This window comes from Fukomys damarensis, unplaced genomic scaffold (assembly GCF_012274545.1).
Source record: "Fukomys damarensis isolate Sample0158 unplaced genomic scaffold, DMR_v1.0_HiC HiC_scaffold_38, whole genome shotgun sequence".
In the NCBI taxonomy this organism is placed as follows: Eukaryota; Metazoa; Chordata; class Mammalia; order Rodentia; family Bathyergidae; genus Fukomys; species Fukomys damarensis.
The window spans coordinates 24,189,918-24,211,246 of record NW_022900950.1 but is presented as its reverse complement, the minus strand read 5'-3'; the positions used below and the strand labels follow the sequence as shown (position 1 = coordinate 24,211,246).

Here is a 21,329-nt window from a genome sequence, read left to right as displayed (position 1 = left end):
TTTCTTTCCTTTTTTTGATAAGATTAGCTAAGGGTTTGTCAATTTTATTTATTCTTTCAAAAAACCAGCTCTTTGTTTCATTTATTTTTTGTATCGTTTTCTTAATTTCAATTGCATTGATTTCTGCTCGGATCTTTATAATTTCCTCTCTTGTTCGAGGCATTCTTATAGAAATACTTAATTTGTATTGGGCACTCTGGGAGGCTGAGTCAGGAAGATCACAATTTTGAGTCCAGCTTGGGAAATTTAGCATCTAGGGGGACCCTATTTCAAAATGCAATTTTAAAAAGAGCTGGGTATGTAGTCCAGTGGGAAGGCCCTGGGTTCAATCTCTAGTATCAGGCTGGGGATTTAGCTCAGTGGTTCAGCTGCCTACCTTGCAAGCTCAAGGACCTGAGTTCAATCCCTGTTACCCCCACAAAAAATTACTCAATCTCCAACATTAAAGACAAACAAACCACTGAATGAAAAGTACTAAAGGAAAAAATGCCAATCAGTAATATAACTGGCAAAGATATCCTTTAGATATAAAGGATAAAGACATTCTCAGACAAACACATTCTGAGGGAATTTGTTAACATCAAGCCTGTCTTGAGAGGAATGCTGATAGGAATATTTCAAACTGAAACACAGCCGTACCAGTGTATAACATGAAAACATCTGAAGATACAAAATCCACAGATAAAAGTAAATATCTACACAAAATGAAAAAGTCTAGACTGATGGCCTTATTATGTTAGTTTCTCATCACCAAGACACGATACACAATGCCCACAACTTATAGGAGGAAAAGTTTATTCTGGGTCAGTGTGTAGCGGTTTTGGTCCCTAGTCAATTGTCTCCAAGGCAAGACCACATGGCAGAGGAACACAGTGGAGGAAAGGTGTGCACACTGTGACTGCAGGAGAGCAGAGAGTGAAGGTGTAACCAGGAAGGTCTGCCTTTTTGGGCCAGACCCCGCCTCTTAACACCAAGCCAGCTGTAGTACCCCATAATCTAATCACCTTCTGCAAGCCCCAACTCTGAAAGTATGAGGCTTTGGGAGGACACAGAATACAAACCATAATACTTATCTCAAACTTTTCCAAAACATCCAAATAGAATCTTTCTATATTCATTCTATTATTCTGTTACCAAAATGAGATAAGGACACAACAACAACAGAGAAAACTATAAGCCAACCTCCCTGATGCACTTGCAGACAAAAATTCTCCACAAAATACTGGCAAACTAAATTCAACAGCACATTCAAATGATTATTCACTGAGAACAAGTAGGACTCATTCCTGGCATAAAAGGACGGTTACAGAAATAAATCAATAAAAATGATACATTACATTAACAGAAGCAAGCACAAAAATCACATATCATCTCAGCAGATGCAGAAAATGTTCTGATAAATTAAACATCTCTTCATGGTAAAAACTCTCAACAACTCAGGTATTTTGTTAGTTTTCCATTACTATAACAATTACCTAAGGTAATAAACTTAAGAAGAAGAAAGATTTATACTGGTTTATGATTTTAAAACATTCAGTTCATGGTTAGTTGGTCTCTTTGTTTTTGAGCCGGTAGCAAGATAGTAAATCATGGTGAGAGTGTACTGCACAGGAAGCTTCTTACCTGGGGGGCAGTCAGGAAGTAAACAAAGTAATATGAGGAGCTAGGTCCCAAAAGTCCCTTCAAGGGCATGCACCACTGTCTTAAATCCCTTCCACTAGGCCTAACCTTCTGAAAGTTCTACACCTCCTAATAATGCTGACCTGGGAACCAAGCCCTCAATATATGGGAGTTTGGGGAACATTTAAGATCCAAACTATCGTGGGTATAGAACATAAAAAAATCCACATATAACAAGCCCAGAGCTAGTGTCATGCTGAATGGTGAAAATGAAAAAGTTTTTCCTCTAAGATCTGAACAAAAGAAGATCCATTTTTACACAACACAGTACTAGAAGTCATAGACTGAGCAACCAGGCAAAAGGAAACAAAGGAGCCCCAAATTAAACAGTAGGAAGTCAAACTGTCCTTATTTGCAGATGATTAGCTCTTGCACTTAGAAAACTTAAACGTTTCACTAAAAACTGTTGAAACTAGCAAATTCAATAAAGCTTAAGGAAAAGTCAATAGCATTTCTATATGCTAATAGCCAGTTATATGAAAAATAGAACAAGAGAACAATCCAATTTGTCATAAATACAAAAATCTTAATTGAAGAAGTCAAAGTTCTGTATGATTACAATTACAAGGGCTGGGGGTTCCACTGCCTGCCTTGCAAGCAGAAGGACCTGAGTTCGATCCCCAGTACCAAACAAAACAAAACAAAAAACCCAACAACAAAGAAAAATGAAAACAAAGATTACAAAGCAGTGATGAAAGAAATTGAAGAGGATTCAAATAAGTGGAAAGCTATCTGATATTCACAAATAGAATCAATATTGTGAAGATGTATCATCCAAAGTAATCTATACATTCAATACAATCTCCATTGTAGGGAAGGTGGGATGGGTAGGGGAAAGGTAATAAGGGAAAAGAAAAAAATGTGAGATAATGAAAAGATGAAAATGAAGTGTTTGTAGATGGGGAGGGGAGGAGGGGGTAAAGGTAGGGCAGGGGTAAGGGGAAAAAATGAGAACCAAGACCTGTCATGTAGAGGTACAAGATCCCAACAATGAATGTAACTGTACTGTATCCCTAAAATGTACCAATAAACTCAATTAAAGCTGAAAAAAAATACTCATGTCATTCTTCACAGAATTCAAATAAAATCATAATATGGAACCACAAGTAGTCAAAGCAATCCTAAGGTGCGGGGAAAGAAGCTGGAGGCAATTTACTACAATACTTTAGTAATAAAAAAAAGAATGCTATTGACTATATATTTTTTAAAATATGTAGACCAATATAACAGAATACAGCCCAGAAATATACCCATGAATTTACAACTAAGTAACTTCTGACAAAGGAGCCGAGAAAACAATGAGGAAAGGATAATCTTGTCAATAAATGAAACCAGGGAAACTAGGTAAAAAATAAAGAATGAAAGTAGACTCCTGTGTTAGTTATTTTTCTCTCAATGCTGAGACAAAATATCCACACCCAAAGTTAAAGGGGAAAAGGTTTACTTGGCTTATAGTTCATAGAGGTTTCAATCCATAATGGGTTGGCTCCAAGGTAGGGATGGCAAACAGGCATCACAGAGGAGAAACACATGGCATACACAAGTAGCAAAAACAACAAGGGCCTTAACAGTGTCTTTCTGCCACCTTTTATCTTATTCAAACTACTCAAGGCAAGTAGCACTCACACCCTTAATCTTCGTGCCCTCGGGCCTAGCCCCACCATCAATCAGTCACAATCTAGATTCTGCCACCTCTGAAAAAGCATGCGGCCTAGGGGACACATCAACAACTCTTTATCTCCCAGTGTTTAAATATATCAACTCAAAATGTATTAAAGATCTGAATGCAGCAGGTATGGTGTTGCAAACCTAAAAACCCAGTACTCTGGGAGGTTTAGACAAAAGGGTCACAAATTTGAGCCCTGCTTGAGCAATTTAGCAAGACCCTGTCTCAATGTGTAAAAAGGGGTGGGAATGTGGCTTATTGTGAATGCCCTGAGTTCAAACACCAGTAAAGCAAAGAAGACCTGAATGGATTAAATGTAAGACTTGAAATTATGAAATTACTATTAGAAAACACAAAGGAAACACTAAAGGACAGTCAGTGCCTTGGGCAGTGACATTTTTGGATGTGACCCCAAATACACAGGTAAAAACAAAAATTGACAAATGGGACTACAGCAAACTAAAATGCTTCTTTCTATACAGCAAAGGAAAAATCAAGAGAGGTCAATTTACAGAATGGGAGAAAATATTTGTAAACCTACATTTGACAAGAGTTGATATCCAAAAAATATAATGAGCTTAAAAACTCAAAAGTAAGAAAACAACTTAAAACTGGACTAAAGATCTGAGTAGACATTTCTCAAAAAATGACATAAAAATGGGCAACAAATGTGTGAAAAACTGCTCAGTATCATAATCATTAAGGAAATGCAAAACCAAACTACAATGAGATAAAATATCACCTCACCCAGAGAAAAGCTATCATCAAAAGACAAAATAAACCAACCAAAAACAACAACAAAAACCTACTGAAAAACAAGTGCTGGCAAGGATGAGGAGAAAAAGGAACTCTTACTCACTATTAATGGGAATGTAAATTAGCTCAACCATTATGAAAAATAGTAAAGAAAGATAAACGAGTCCTCTGTATGAAAATGGATGCACCTTCAGACCATTAAGTTAAATAAATCAGATGCACAACTTAAATACCACATAGTTTCTCTTAGCTAAGAAGCCCAAAATATAAAGAGCAAAATAAAAGGGAAGGAGATCGAGAGATGGAGAGAGGGGAGGGAAAGGGGTTGAAAAAAGGAAGATGTGTTATGTACATTTACCAACTCCCCAAAAGAAATGTAAACATTATGTACTGTAAACATGTACTAAGAAACAAAAAATAATTAAAAAATAGTATAGAGGTTTCTCAAAAACAAAACAACTACCTTAGGATCTAGCAATCCCATTGCTCAATATATACCCAAAAGAAATGAAATCAACATGTCAAAAAGACACCTAGACTACCATGTTTATAGCAGTACTATTCACAATAGCTAGGATGCAGGATAAACCTAAATGCCCATCAACAGATGAATGGAGCCAGGTAGTAGTTGGTTCACATCTATAATCCTAGCACTTGGGAAGCTAAAGCAGGAGGACCTTAAATTCAAGCCAGCCAAGGGCTACATAGCAAGTTTAACGCCAGTCTAATACATAGGGAGATTGTCACCAACAAACAGGGATAAATTTATAAAGAAAATGAGGTACATAATACAGTATGACTGAAAAATATGGTGAGTGGTTAAAATTTTTAAAATTTATGAAAGACACAATGCCCTTAATTCTTTTCAAAATATTCCCCCCTTGCTTTGAACACATATACACCATAATTTTTGTTATTTCCTGAAGTCCTCCTCTTTGTGAGAATCTTTAGCTGTGCTGCAATGGCTATATCGCGAATCAATTTAAAATAAATACTTTCATAGTTATTTTGACTTTGAAGACGATCCAGAAATTGCATGATGCAAGTTTCAGTGAATAAGGTGAATGAGGACACATCCTATTTTTATGAGTCAGGCTTTTTTTAAATAGCACTCAGCAGCAGCCTTCACTGTATTTTTGATCACACTGTATTTTAAAGACACTCACAAGAGGACTTCCAGAACTGCTTTAGAAAGTGGCCAAGATGATGGAATAAATGTGTTGGAAGTAAAGGAGAGTATTTTGAGGGGAATTAATGTGTCTTTTCCTAGGATAGAATATTTAAAAAAAATTAAACATTCACCATATATTTTGATCATATGTTTACACACAATGGAGCACTATTCAGCCACAAAAGCATTAAATCCTGTCATTTGTGGCAACACAGATGAACCTGGAGGACATTGTGTTAAGGAAAACAAATCAAACACAGAAGACTAGTACCACATAATCCCACTCATAAGTACAATCTAAAAATAATGATCTTATAGTAATTGAAAGAACAGTGTTTCACAGTGATGGGAAAACAGGAGAAGGAGGGGGAAAAGTTCATCAAAAGTAAAATGTTACTGTCTAACAAGAGGAATAAACTCTAGCATTCTATGCACAGTAGGGTGAATATAAGTAACAGCAATATATTACTAATCTCAAAAAATAGCTAGAAGACAATATATTTACCCAAAAGAAATGAAAAACGTTTAACATGCTAATTATCATGAGTTGAACCAAAACATCACACTATACTTCAAAAGTATGTATAAATATCACGTGTCAAACAAAAATAAGGACAAAAAGAACAAAATACTTGAGAATGCAGGTAACAAATGCTAACCAACGCAGGTAACCAAAAGGCTTAAATGAATTAAAGCTATAAATAAATCAAAAAGCATTTCATATTTACAAACTTGAAGACAACATTGTTAAAATGTCAATATCATCAAAGTGATCTACAAATAACTTGGATTAAAATCCCAATAACACTTCTTGCAGAAATAGAAATACTCTAAAAATTGTGTGGAATTTTAAGAGACCCCAAATATCCAAAACAATCTCAAAAAACAAGATCAAAGTTGGAAGACTCACATATTCTAATTTCAAAATTTACTACACACCTACAGTAATCAAAATACTGTGGTACTGGCATAAGGATATAGAGATTAATGAACTAAAAACTGAAAGTTTAGGAATTGAACTCTCATATATACAGTGAACTGATTTTTTTTTTTTTTTTGGTTTTTTTGAGACAGGGTCTCACTTTGTAGTTGAGACTGACCTGGAACTCACTATGTAGCCCAGGCTGGTCTCGAACTCACAGTGATCCTCCTGCCTCAGCCTCCCCAGTGCTGGAATTACAGGCATGCGCCACCACGCCTGGCAGTGAACTGATTTTTAACAAGGAGTCAAGACCATTCAATGGGAAAAGGACAATCTTTTCAAAAAATGATGTTGGAAAAATAAGATAATTAAAAAAAATGAAGCTGGACACTTATACTCTACACAAAAAATTAAACAAAAAATATAAACTCAAAATGGATTAAAAATCTAATTGTGGGCTGGGGATTTAGCTCAGTGGTGCTGCACCTGCATTGCTAGTGCAAGGACCCGAGTTTGACCCCTGGTACTGAAAAAAAAAAATCTAACTGTAAGACTTACAACTATAAAATTTGCAGAAGAAAACAGAGGAAAAATTATGATGATACTGGGTTTGGCAATGATTTCTTGTATATGACACCAAAAGCACAAGCAACAAAAGATATAATGGATAAACCACACCTTATAAAATTAAAAATTTTTTCAGTACTGGGGATTGATATTTTTTATTTTGAGATTGGGTCTATGTTGCTAAAATTCCCAAGTTGGGCTTCATCTTGTGATTCTCCTGCCTCAGCCTCTCAGAGTTCTGGGATTGCAGGCCTGCACCACCGGACTAAGATAAAATTAAAAACTTTAATGAATCAGAGGACACTATCAAAAGAGTGAAAAGGCAACTCAAAGGATGGGGCTTAATATCCAGAATATATAAACAATACCTAACACCTCAACAGAATAATTCAATTTAAAATGGATGATGGACTTAGATTTTTTTCAAAGATGATATATTAATGGTCAACAAGCCCATGTAAAGATGGTCAATATCACAAGCATCAGGAAATTCATGAAAAAACCAGAATGAGAAGACAATGACAATGACAACAACAACAACAACAAAATAACCCAACAAAAAATATCAAGTTGATGAGAATGTAGAGAAAATAGAACTCTTATATACTGCTGGTAAAAAGCAAAATAATACATTCAGCTACCACAGAAAATAGTCTGGCTGTTCCTCAAAAGGTTGTACATATAATTACTATATGCCACTAAACTATGCATTTATAAACGGTTAACAAGGAGCAAAGTAATTATCTCTCAAGGAAAAATAGTTAAAAATATATTATGCATATTTTTCACTGAAACTGCAAAACAACACTTCCCAGAACTCCTGTACCTGAGCTCTCACTTGAATGTTAAAGCTTAAGAGCAAATGTGAGGCAGCACTAATGTGGAGAATAAATCATATCAACCATGAGCTGGAGATGTAGCTTAGTAGCATCGCACTTGCCTAGCATGCATGAAACCCTGGATTGATCCTCAGTGCTGCAAACAAACAACCTAGAAGATCAGGTCTATGTACAGAAGATCAGGTCTATGTGTAGGTAACATACAGAGACATTTTTTTAAAAAGTACTTATCTAAGAGTCCAATGAACAAGTGATGGTACAAAGTATATTACTCTGAACATGTCACAAGTTTTACGCACCTGTTAATTGAAACTTATAATGGGAGGAATGTCTACTTTATCTATATAATCTAATTAAAAATAATACATATCAAAGAGCTTTAAAAAGTCTCAATATTATTCATTTAGTCATGCCTATTAGCCTTCTGCTCTGATGCAAATAAGTACACGAGAAAATGACAGAACTATGTGGGGAAAAAAGTTATGAAGGTTCTGTTTGTATTTTCCTAAGTATGCTGAATTCTATAGCACAAGTTAGGTTTTGAAAGTTTTTTTCCTGAGATAACTGCCTTAGGTAGGAAGGTAGTTAACATAAACAAAAATTTAAAAGGCTGGAGATGTAGCTCAGTACAGAAGCTCTGGGTTTAAATCCCAGTACTTGGGAAAAAAAGTTATCTTTGGAACCAGACAGTAAATAGACATTAAAAAAAATTTTTTTTTCAGCCAGGTATGGTGGTACAGTCTTGTAATCCCAGCACCCTGGAAGGCTAAGGCAAGAGCATTGCAAGTGTGAGCCCAACCTGGGTAACTTAGGTGACTTAGTGATACCCTGTCTTAAAAAAAAATTAAAAAGATCTGGTGGAGATGTAGCTCAGTGAAAAGGCTCTGGGTTCTATTCCTAGTACAAGAAAAAAAAAGTTTTTCAATTTGAAGTTCTAAAAATCAGTCTGTAGAGACTACACCTACCTTTAAAACTTGTTTAAAAGTTTTTAATCTAAACAAAGAAAAGGACAAGTTAATGTTAAAAACTTTAGTTTTCTTTAATCATTATTTTTACATTATTACCTTGACTCAAGAGAAGCAAAAAGTTTATCAAATTGTTTCTCCACATCCTCTAAAAGACTGTCTGTCTCCTCTTTCATTTGATTCTGTGTGCGTTCGAGAGTCTGGGAAAGAAAATTCAATGATTGATATTTTTACTTCAGAGAAGTTGTATTGTTGATATAATTTCAAAAGTAAAAGGTATTTTTTAGACTTTGCAAAATATGAACACAAGAGGTAGATGATAATAAACAGGTAAAGTTACAAAGTTCAACTTTAAATTTTCTTTTCTTTTTTTGGCAGGGTCTATGTAGTTGAGACTGATCTAGAACTCACTGTGTAGCCCAGGCTGGTCTCGAACTCACAGCAACTCTCCTGCCTCAGCCTCACAAGTGCTAGGAATACAGGCATGTGCCACCACACCCGGCTCACCTTTAAAATCTAATACTCAATAGCAGGACCATATTTCCTCCCATTTTATACTGATAATTGGCAAAAAGACAAAAAAACCTACTGATAACCTTTCTAAACTTTAAAAAAAAATTTTGTTTTAGGAGATAGGGTCTGGCTGTATTGCCCAGGCTAGTCTCAAACTAAGGGTTTTCCTGCCTCAGTTTCCCAAGCAGCTGGGATTATAGGCTTGCTCTACCACACCCAGGTCTGAAACTTTTTATCCCTTTTTACTTTGGACACAAATCAATTTGGATAGTTGAATTTTTCTATGGCGGGGACCAAGAAATGGAAGGAGGGGGAACGCAGGGGTAGAGAAAGGGATAAAAATTAACGTGTTATACAAATCTGTATGATGAATGTAATCATTATGTACTGCAAACATGTACTTTAAAAGACAAATTTAGAAATTACACTTGAATTAAAATACTAGTTATTTCACATGTTTCATTGCATTTTTACAGTTTTAAAAACTGTTGCTTAGAATCCATGATCCCCCTTTTGCAAATTACTCTCTTTTGGAATGAGAATGTAGACATGAGTCTGTCCCAACATGGTTTTAAAAGTAAATAACTTATCTGGATCCACAGGCTTACCGTTGCAAATAAACTTTGCTACAGGATGAAGTGCATCCTGAGTTTCACCTGTATCCAACTTAGTAGATATTTAGATGGGATTTGGAATTAGAATTGATGCTGGAATGGTGTCTTAAGACTTTAGGGATGTTGAGATATGATGGATATATTTTGCGTGGTAAAAACAAACAAACAAACAAACAAAAAACCCCCCAAGACTCTGGAGGCACTGTGTGTGGGGTTAAACTGTACCCTTCCCAAATCCAGATGCTGAAGACTCTCTCCAGTTATTTTATCAGAGATTTTCTTTTCTCACTATATGTGATAATTATCTTGTAACTGATTCTCATCACAGGTAACATTCTTTGTTCTCTTTCCTCAATGTTTTTCTCCTCTCATAGTTCTGTCCCATTACTTTTATCAAATTTTCATTCCTTTTGAGAAAGCTGACTTGTTATAGAGACTTCTGGACAATGAAAATGTACTTCCATGTAGAAAAGCAGCTAAAGCACAACAGTTATAACTTTTGAACTCCTCAACTGTAATTTGTTGTTTTTTGGTGTTTAAGAGTTTGTTCCTTGTCACCAAAACAGTCTATCTTTTGTTAGGCAGAGCAGGGAGAAAAGAGAATAGAGAGTCTCAATTTGAAGTCACAGCCAAACAACAGACAAACATTGGAAAGATAGTACACAGTACTTCGGAGACAAAATTCTGCTCACAGGAAGTATAAGTCAGTTTCTCAATAAATTTCATTAGGTTCCTAACACAACAATATTTCAGGCCCAATCCTAGCAGGCTATGTGAGGAGTTTTCCATTCTTTAAAGAGGGCATGCCTAACTTCTTTTTAGAATTTATTCATTTGTTTTTAGAACTTAATCATTCAAATGCTTACTTGTACAGCAATACTTAATTGTTCAAAATTATAGCCAGCAATCTTCAATGCTTCATCAATTTCTTCTGTAGTGTTAGTCTCCTGAGAAGGGAGCTATATACAAATACAAAATATAAAAACAGATGTTTGGATACATATCATAATTGTGAAAACTTCAATCTACCATTTTGGTTACATAAGAAAAACAGACAACACTGTAGAAATCTAAAAGCAGCAACAAAATTGGTAATTCTAATCCTGTATGCCATTCTTTAAACTTTGATTACAGAATTCTAGATTATTTCCATAAAGATGTATTTTTTTAAAAAAACACAAGATTATCCCCTGTCACCATCTTGGACAATTTATCATAGCAATAAATGTACATGTGCAAAACTACAAAGAGCTTTTAAGTAATATATTTTGGCTACATTCAGATATAAAATGAAGTAGAAGGTGGCAAGATTGCCTTGCATATTTCCTTCCCCCTCCTCATGAGTTGCTTTAATAAAAAGACTTTGCAATTCTTTATTGGGAGTATTCTGGAATTTGTTTTATTTCTTATCTTACATTAGAACAATACAGTATGCAAGCAAAAGCTGGGGATGTGATTCTATGAAAGAGCCTTTTCTACCATATGCAAGGCCCTGGGTGGATTGCTAGCACAGCAAAAAAATCAAATAGAACAAAAACGCAAGATATAATTTCAAGTATTACAAGTAGCGTTAGGTAAAATTCAATATTCAACAACAGTATCATCATCATTGACAACAACAATAACAAAATCAGGCCTTTTGGCTGTCATTAAAATAACCAGAAAATCCAATTTAAAGGGAAGAAGCTACATACAAGTAAATATTGGGAACGTTGAACTTCAGGAAGAAAAATGTTCAAGAAGAGAGTTGTTTAAGTGTAGTTTAGAATCATTCAAGCAAAGAAAGTCAAGCAAAGAAAGTGGATTTATTTCTGTACCTTTAAAATTTCAAGGAAAAAAACCCCTATAATTATAGGAAACTTGAGAGATGAAAATTAAGCTACCAGAGACAAAGCAAAATGTTTAGATTTCACTATACTTCATGACCAATATTTTTCATACCAACATTACACTTGATGAGTTCAAAACAGTCCTGTGACTGGAGGTTGAATGTTCTGCACCAACAGTTGACTGATCATGATCAGCCACCTTTTTAAAGTCTGGAGAGCAGTTCATCCTGAAAAATGCCAAGTACATTATTCTAAATACTGGCATAAGTATACAGCTTTAACCTATTATGATTTTTATTTCCTATCAAAAATAATTCATATGATGCCTTATACAACATGTACACTAGATTTTTGATTTTCTCTAAGAAAGGAGAGGGACACCATAGGGAAATATGTGGTCATATAAACAATTTTAATCAACTTCAGTACTTCCCTTTTGTAGTACTGGGGATTGAATCCAGTTCTTGGCACTGAAGTGCATCCCCACCCCTTTTCAAAATTTTGAGATAGGGTCTGGCTTAGTTGCCCAGGCTGGGCCAAAATTTGCTATTCTCCTGTCTCAGCCTCACAGAGTGTTGGGACAATTGGCATATATCGACATGCCTGGCTAAGAATCCAACTTATTAATAAATTTCTAAAAATAATAGCTTAATGTATATATTGTTTCTTAGTTATCTTCTTCTTACCTATTTTTTGTATAGATGATTGAATTTATCAAATGTCTTAATTCCATCAATTAAAATAAATTCTTTTGCACAAATTAAAAATACTTATACACAGAAATTCCAGCTATTAAAAATTATACTGATATGCTTGGATAATTTACAAAAAGTTAACAAATTTAACTAAGTTAATTATAAAGGCTTCTTGCATTCCCTTGTCTAAAGAGTCAGAGTTTTTACTGATTTTTCTCCTTATATCTCTATATTGGCCAGCACACAGTAAGCACTCAATATTTGCTAAGTTAATCTTAAGCTTAAAGTCAATGTAATAAACTATGATATTTAAATATGTTATCTGATAGAAATAATAAAACTAAATTATATTTCAAGTATTTTGCTATTTTGAAGAGTGATTTAGCCATGTTTTGAAAATATATATGTATACATAAGTCCTAAGGAGTCTATTTTTAATTCTTGCTTCAAAATATTAAAGATAGATCAATATATTGAGTCAAGGCATACTACAATTTAAAATGTACAATTCTATTCAACTAAACTGTACTTGAATTATAGAGCAGGGGTTTCTAACATAAGTATACATGGAGAATTATAAAATGGTAATTTGGAATGTATTTAGGAACTGTCTGGTTAGGATGAATTTTTCTACTTCTGAAAGTGACATTTCACTTTGCAACCCTAGCAGATATTATACATATCTAGATAAGAGTAAGAACTTATTTGACTTTCATTAAGTTAGAAAATTTTATATAGAATTAAAGAGCTCTAGTTTACTTTGCGGGGGGGGGAAAGAAGAATATCTAGCAATACTGGGTATTCTTAACATGTAGCAATAACTGGCTAGCAAGAAGCAGAGGTTGACTCCTTTGGTGGGCGTAAGCCCTTTTGATTTGCCAGAATTCTTAGAATTCATTATTTAAACTCAGTCTACCTCACCGAGCAAGTTATTGGCTTGACTCAGAACTGTTCAAATGTGGGAGCCCCAAATTTGATTAAAATGGCTACCTTGTGGCGGTAAGACCTATGGCTACTACTTACAGTGAGCCAGAAGAAAGTCTAAAGAGCTATTCTAATCACTCTACACAGAGCTATTGGAGGAAATGACTAATGAATTACATTTACAGGAGTTGGGAAATGTACTGGCATTTAGTACGCCTCAGTTCTCAATCTGGTTCTGTCAAGTCAGTTGTGAGATGTCAACTAAGTGGCCTTCTACCCAAAGAAGAAACTGTAATCATTACTTTTATTCTTTCCTAAGTACTCAAGTATGAAAAGAGAAGTTGTAATAGTTAGGGGAAAAGCCAAGAATCCCAATGTAAGGAATTTGGGATTTTAACTGGATGTATAAGAAATGGTTGAGACAAGAGGATCACAAGTTCCAGCCCAGCCTAGGCAATTTAGCAACTCAGCAAGACCCTGCCTGGGTGGGGGGGTTGGGGATGTAGCTCAGTGCGAAGGCCCTGGATTCAATCTCAAGTACAGCGGGTGGGGAGCTGGAGGTGCAAATCCTGTATTTTTAAAATATTCAGCACAGTCTATTCCAATGTTAAATATGCTTTAAAAAGTTAAAAGTTATATAAAAACATAATTACCATCTAAATAAGTCCCAGAAAAGTGGTAAGAAGATTCTTTACTACTTAAAATGTTACAAAGTCAAACTTTTATCATTTTTTCCACCATAACTGAATCCATAGACAATCCTAAATATAAACTTGACTAGGACTGAGATATGACCTCAGAAAAACTATAGCTAATATGGAAATATTATGGTTTTCATCTAACAAATGTTTATTATATGTTTACTCTTGACTCCTGCGCCAGATATGTAGAGAGAAATACAATGGGCCCAGGCCCTGAAAGAGGCTCACAGACTAACAGGGAAAACAAAAATAAATAAGTGCAATAAAAAGATAATACAATATGATAGGCATGGTGGCACAAGTCCATAATTCCAGCACTCTGGGAGGCTGAGGCAGGAGGATGTAAGTTTGAGACCAGCTTAGGAAATACATCGAGTCTTTGTCTGAAAGGTTGTAACTTAGTGCAAAGGCCCTGGGATCATTTCCAATTATTGTTCCCCTCCAAAGTAATATAGTGGTTATCTCTAGCTCAGGTATGTGAAAAAAGATCCCTGTATTATGAATTCAAAGAGTATTTATTAACATATACATGTGCCAACTGTTGTGGAAGAATGAATAAAAGAATCTCAAAGTTTAGCTTCCTGAAAGCATGAGACATGAGGAACATAAATTTAAATCCTGCCTAGGCAACCTAGTGACTTAAGGAGACCCTATAAAAAAATTAAAAAGGACTGGAGAGGTAATTTTCAAAGACCCTGAGTTTAATCCCGAGTACCACCCAAAATATCAAACCAAATCTACAATTTGAAAGTAAATACTTGCAACAATACTTCAGATAATCTTTAAATTATTATTTTCTTTTCATAAGTCACTTCTCAAACCACTTCTTCCCAAAGTCTTCCATTATATCATACTGGGGCACTCTTAAGATCAACAAAACAGCAAGTGATTATTCTTCTCATCTATTTTTCCTCTTATCTAGCAGCAATAGCCTATGCTAGGATTGTACTCTTAGTCTCATTTTAATTCTTGCCATTCTTAACTTCAGGTAGGACAGGTGAACTTGCCAACCCACTAACAGATAAGACAAATTATGAACTTAAACAGCACTCTAAGACAATAGGTTAGAAACAAAGATTAAGAATAACATGTTATGAATAATTCTAAAATTATTTCAGAAATACATACGTTTTAGGTTGAAATTTTTCCATAAAATAATCTTCTGTAACATATTCATCTATTGGGTAGTATCCTTGTCTCATCTTTACAGCTGTAGCAATCTTAGGGCAAAAAAAATTTTTTTTTAAGGCATAGTCATTCAACAAACTCCACTCTCCAGAATCCAAACAACGATTTAAGTATTTGAGGGGAAAGTCTGCCTAATCAAAGAAAATTTAGAAGCCATAGGGTGGAGTACTTAATAAGGAAATATAGCCAGGCGTGGTGGTACATGCCTCTGTAATTCCAGTACTCTGGAGACTGAGGCAGGAACATTGGAAGTTCAAGCCTATTTGGATAATTTAGTAAGACCCTGTCTCAAAAAATAAAAAAGGACCAGAGATATAGTTTAGGCTGAAGGCCCTGGATTCAATCCCCAGTACCGCCAAAACAAAACAAAAAATCAAACAAACGAAAAAAACTGAAACATTTCTGAACACCTAACTGCAATAAACTAAAAAGTGAGACTAGACCCCCAAAGCTTGTTATTTAAATTTTATTTATGGTATTTTTGTGTGTTTTTGTGTCTTGGAAATTAAAAAAACATGGTCAAGCTTAACAGTGTTTCTTTTATGGTTTCTGATTTCCTTAGGCTTAAAAAGGCTTCCCTAAGATCATAAAATTATTTGTAATTTCTTCCAGTTTACATTTGTAATGGTTAGATAATAACATTTTTTTCTTTCTTTTTTTTTCTTTTCTTTTTTTTTTTTTTCTTTTTTTTTTTTTTTTTTTTGGTACTGAGGATCAAACTCAGGACCTTGAGCTTGTGAGGCAGAAACAGTGCTGCTGAGCTAAATCCCCGGCTCTTAGATAGTAACATATCTAATCATATGAGATTTTAATAGGATGTATTAATTATCTATTGATTGGATGACTTGTCCTTTCCTCCCAGCAGGAGACTCTTCACTAGGCTAGATTTTTTCCATTCTCTCTGTACCTTATTTCAATAATAAAAAACCCGTAAAATTTAAAAACAGAGGTAACAATTCAGGAAGTTTATTTAAAAAGACTCTTATAAGTAGGGATGAACCAAACCAGTGCATGTGAAAAATATAAATATAGTCATTTATCCCTCACTTGGGTTTGAGGTGACGGGAATGAGTGAGGGCCAAAGTGAAAGGTAGAACAAAACTAGTGTAAATGACACAAAGTAGATTTATCACAACTCTAAATTCAAAACCATTACTTACAAATACATTGTAAACACTCCTAGAGAGATTATGCAAAATCCTGAAACTATTACAAGTTTATTGATTTAAGACCACTAAAAACAAAATCACTAAAGCCTAGTTACTCTTATCTTTTGTTTCTTCAACATTAGAACAGGACACATAGCAGAGATGGTCCCAACAGTCTGCTCTTTCCCTTTCCTAGCACTTAAATTCAACCCCAATGACACATCACTCACTGAATCTGTCAGATCTTTCATCACATTGAGGGGTAGGGGGTGGGGGGTTCCCTCTGTCTTAATAATGTAGCCTACCATATCTGAAGAACACCCCTGTGAAAATAGAAGGGGTAGGAATTTCCCACAATAAAGGACACAATTTGTAAAGTATATAATTCCAAAGACTGTTTCTAATATGTAAATGTTTTTGCTATATTTAAAACTTTCACAAACTACAATATTATTTTCTATGTAAATCATTCACACCTAAATAATGAAGGATTATTTTAATGGCATGGAAGCTTGAAGAGAACTTTTAAATAATTCAGACTTCATTCTCACAATCCTATGGGATATGCAAAACAGGTTACTATTCCCACCTCCCAAGTGAGAAAGCCCAGATGAGGCTAACAAAACAAGAATTGCTTTTTAGGTCTTGTGTCCCTGTTTATCTGCAACACTGCTACAAAAACCACTGGATATAAATCCAATCTACCTCTCTAGTGACATGTTAAAGATTTACAGATTAAACTGCCCAGAATCCCTGAACTTTGGGAGACAGAGGTGGATGGATCACAAGTTCTATCCCAGAATGGGCATTTAGAAACTAAGAAAGACCCTGTTTCAAAATAAAAATAAAAAATGGCTGGGATGTAACTCCATGCAAGAGTCTTGGGTTCAATTCCTTATACAAAAGAAAAAAAAAAAAAAGAATTTACAGATTAAGCCAACTATTTTCCAGAACATGCACAAAGTACATTTATATTTATAGTAAAAGATATCTAGCAAATTTTATTTTAAAAATATTTGTTTTTCTTTTCTTGCTTTTTAGTGCAGGCTGTTCTTGAATTCAGTTATGTAGTCCAGGCTGGCCTCAAACTCCCGGCAATCCTCCTGCTTACGATTACAGGCATGCACCACCAGCCCAGTTGACCTGTATTTAGTACATTACTTCTGAAGCAACATTACTGAAGTACATTACTTCTGTTAGGCAGTTGTTTTGATTCCCTGCTTTTTTTTGATGGCATCTTTATGGATGTAAATTTGATGACAGAGAGGTTGAGGAGCAGGGAGAGGTCAAAATATGCATGTGTGGTACTGGTGTGAAAAAGGAAGAGGGTGGAAGGGTAGTGATTCGAAAGCAATATACTCCACTGAAATAAAGGGAGTGGATAAAAATATTTTCCACAGAGGTCTCCAAAGAGTCAAAATATCTCAGCAGTGCATACGACTTTAGTCTTTTACTTTTGACTACTTTCGGCAACTATGAAATGGATGTGAAAGATATTTATATTTCTTTAGGCTTCTTTGCTTAAAAACTCATCAGAAAAATATAAAATTTTAGTTTTTTTAAGCTAACATTTTTACTTTTAATGTTAAGATGCAATCTATTCAATATGAAAAATTAATCTGGGAGTGGTGGGAAAGGTTGAGGCAGGAGGACAGCTCTGAGTTTAAGGCCAGCCTGAGCTATCTGGTGAATCCCCCCCTCCAAAAAAAGAACAAAAATTAGAAAACTTACCTCACAACAAGGGCACACAATTCTGCTTTCTTCAGCTAACATGCACAGTTCACAAGAAGCATGTCCACATTGAAGTACCTGGTAGTGACCTACTGATAAAATGTGGTTGTGAATTAAACTTTCAAGAGTTAATGTTAAATGGATAGTAATGATTCAAAAGATTCTATTGGAAAGGAAAAAAAAAAACCTAGTTTGCTTGGAAATGTGACTTATTACACAAAATTCAGGAGAAACTATGTCAGAAGGAGGGAAAAAAATCAAACAGCAAAACCAGGCAGAGCTATGTACTCACACTTGTATTCATTCAAATAGCTAATTTTATCTCTAATACTATGAGTTTGCTATATCTTAAAATCACAGGAAATGCTCTGACATATTTTATTTGGTCTTTGTAAATATTATGGCTAAGTAGCCTGGGAACAATATATCAAACCTAGAAATGAAAGAATACATTGGTGTTTGGCTAATCAAATAGTGTAATACAGACTCTAGCCATCTGTTTCCAAGTCCAATATTCTTTCAACTTGACCATAATATCCTCAACTAGTTTATAGTTCAAATCCTATGAAGGAGTCATGGAGGGCTGAAATGAAGCCATTGACAAAACTGCTCTTATAATAAAGACATTACCAAGGACAGAAGCTAAATACCACTATCACATAGCTTTGAAGACAACATTTGTTTTAGTTATATAACTGCAGAAGACTTTTAGTTGGGTATGGTGGTGCACACCTGTAATTTCAGGTACTCTGGAGGCTAAGGTAGGAGGACCGAAAAGTTCAAGGCTTATTTTGGGCAATTTAGTGAGATCAAATTAAAAATAAAATTTGGAGGGTCAGGGATCTAGCTCAGTGGTGCTGCCACCTGTCCTGCAAACACAAGGACCCCAGTATGATCCCTGGTACAGGAAAAAAAAAAAAATGGGTGTGGTGGTTCATACCTGTAATCCCAGAATTCTGAGAAGCTGAGGAAGGTCCATTACAAATTGGATCCCAGACTGGGTAACTTAGTGAGACTCTAACCCGCAAAAGGTCCTGAGATATAGTTCAATGTGAAGGCCATGGGGTTCAATTTTCAGTACTGGCTGGAGTTGGGGGATACTGTCATTTTAAAAGAATTATTTTTCCAAGAAGATGAGTTAAAAAAAAAAGAAAGGAAACTAGATAAAAATCAGTCATAGGGCCAGGGATTTAGTGCAATGGCACCGAGCCTGCCTTGAAAGCACAAGGTCCTGAGTTTGATCCCTAGTACAAAAAACAAAAAACAAAACAAAACCCAAAAAAACAAAAACAAAAAAACAACCAGTTATGCTTCACTAGCAAAAAAATTGAGTTCTTGCTGAATTATAATAATCACATCAATTTGATTTTTAAAAAAACCTTACAATTTTCAGCCAACTGCAATATCCAAAATTTGCTTACAATTATACTAACTCTAAATCCCCATTTGAATTCCTGAGCGATTACCAAAAAATAAATCTTAACCTTTTTCATAAGATTTCTGATTCTGTATAAGTTAAAATAATCTTATGACACATACAGTTTACAAAGCACTTTCCAATTCTGTATGAAGAATGATTTTCCCAATTATTTCTAAGTGGTACTGTGATCAAGTGTGTATGGAAGGAGTACTGGTTTTAAAAATTGTATTTAAGGGCTGGGGATGTAGTGTGCTTGCCTAGCAGGCACCGAGGCCCTGTGTTCCATCCCTAGCACCACAAAGTAAGAGGTGAATAAGAACTTTAGTCTACAATTATTTCTTTTAAAAATGTTCATTTTCTGTATAACAGCAGCAATGATCAAAACTCAAGAGGAGAAACTTGTCTCTCCAATGAAAACACAACTCTTTCCAATTCTTATCTTATAAATGAAGTCTACCTTGAAACGATTGAGAATTGAATCACTTTCACTTTGAAAGTATAAAGTTACTTTAAATAGCAATAATTTTCAGTAGCTCGTTTATACCCAATAACTCATTCCTGCAGAGATACTGTACAGCACTCTGAAGTATTTTCAATCACATTAAAAGAACTTGAACGTGTGTTTTCAATAGATTGTCAATTAGGAGATCAACACAAGTGAAATGTATTTTCCTTCAACGTGTAGACACCCACACACGCAGGCACCTGCACGCCAACATGGTGGCATGTGCCTTTATTCCAACACTCTTGGAGGCTGAGTGAGGTGGATTCTAAGTGAAAGCCCAGGCCGGGCAACTTAGAGACTTAAGGGAACCCTGTCTACAAATTTAAAAAGTTTTACAAATGTCTGGGGATGTCACTCAGCGTGAAGGCACCCAGTACCACAGTAGACAGACACACACCAAAACACGTTATACAAAAGGCTGTCCAAACAGTGTGTAAGCCATACTGGGCCATAATGGGTGTGAGGAAAGGCACTATATTTCCCATCCAAGAACTTTTCACGATCGTCTGGTACTCCTACAAAAAACAAAAAAAACCTATCTAAAAAAAAGAGAAAAATCAAGTTTCATTCCTTCCTGACCTCCAAACAATGCTAAATTTCTAGTCCTTTATTTTTGTTTGACAGAAATGAGGACTAAATTCTGGCGTTCTATAATGGCTTCAGTTAACAAAGCGCACCCCACAGTCTATCTTGAAGGCCAGAAGAGATAATCTGGAATGTTCCTACACAGGCTAAACAGGGCAGTGTGGAACAAGGTTTAAGAGGCCTCGTACTGCCCGCGGAGGGAGGGTGAGGACAGCGCTGTCCAGTGCCCGCCGCAGGCGTTTCTTCCACCCAGGCTGGGCCCCACGCCCGCCCACACCTCCCTGGTGGGCCTGAGCCAGGACGGAGCCACCCCCCCTCACCGGAAGCTCTGGACACCCTTCTTCCACAGCGAGTGCACTGGATCTCAGCAGCTTGCCACGTCAGACTCTTACTCCCCGCCTGTGGATAGGTGGAGAAGGTGAGCCTAACCCTCGACTCCTCTGCCGCCATTGCCGTCTCGTTTGGAAGTGAGGAGGCGTACCGCGTACCTCGTGCCAGTCCCGTGGCTCTCGGGGCACTGACCAATCATGTGAGGCCCATAGCCCAGGCAGCCAATCAGTGGATCAGGAGGTTAGAGTCCACCCCTAAGGTCGTGCCTAGGCCCCTTGAGTGTTTGAGGGCAGGACGTTTTTTTCGTTAGTCCTAAGCACCTGTGTTCTAGGAGCCGGAAGCGTCTTTATTTTTCAAGTCTTTCCTCAGAGAGTAACAACTTCCATTCTTAATCAACTCAATTTGCTTGTTACTTGGGTTGTAGGTGACTTCTCAAGTAATAGACAACTCTTTATAGAAGCAGTCCTCCTCTCCGTGCCTAAATTTGTGTGCTGGGGATGCTGAGAGCTCCAGTAAAAACAGTGGTGGAGAAGCCAACCTGTAGCTCCTGTTGAGGGAGATTTGATAAACAGGTTCAACG

At 35.9% G+C, this 21,329-nt stretch overlaps 1 protein-coding gene across 2 annotated transcripts in view; it reads right to left on the bottom strand.

Annotated features, from left to right (window-relative positions):
- The window catches only part of Rnf17 (ring finger protein 17), a 161,723-nt gene extending 140,822 nt beyond the window's left edge, over positions 1–20,901 (bottom strand). The window contains exons 1-6 of one of the 2 annotated variants that reach the window (XM_019208895.2): positions 20,740–20,901; positions 17,910–18,001; positions 14,971–15,062; positions 11,635–11,749; positions 10,560–10,652; positions 8,666–8,766 (exon numbers count right to left, since the gene is read on the bottom strand). In XM_019208895.2, the coding sequence (XP_019064440.1) occupies positions 8,666–8,766; positions 10,560–10,652; positions 11,635–11,749; positions 14,971–15,062; positions 17,910–18,001; positions 20,740–20,869 (623 nt within the window). In that variant the 5' untranslated portion in view covers positions 20,870–20,901. The remainder of the gene's footprint in view (positions 1–8,665; positions 8,767–10,559; positions 10,653–11,634; positions 11,750–14,970; positions 15,063–17,909; positions 18,002–20,739) is intronic. The other variant, XM_010633821.3, reaches the window with a different exon arrangement.
- Positions 20,902–21,329: the final 428 nt, after the last annotated feature.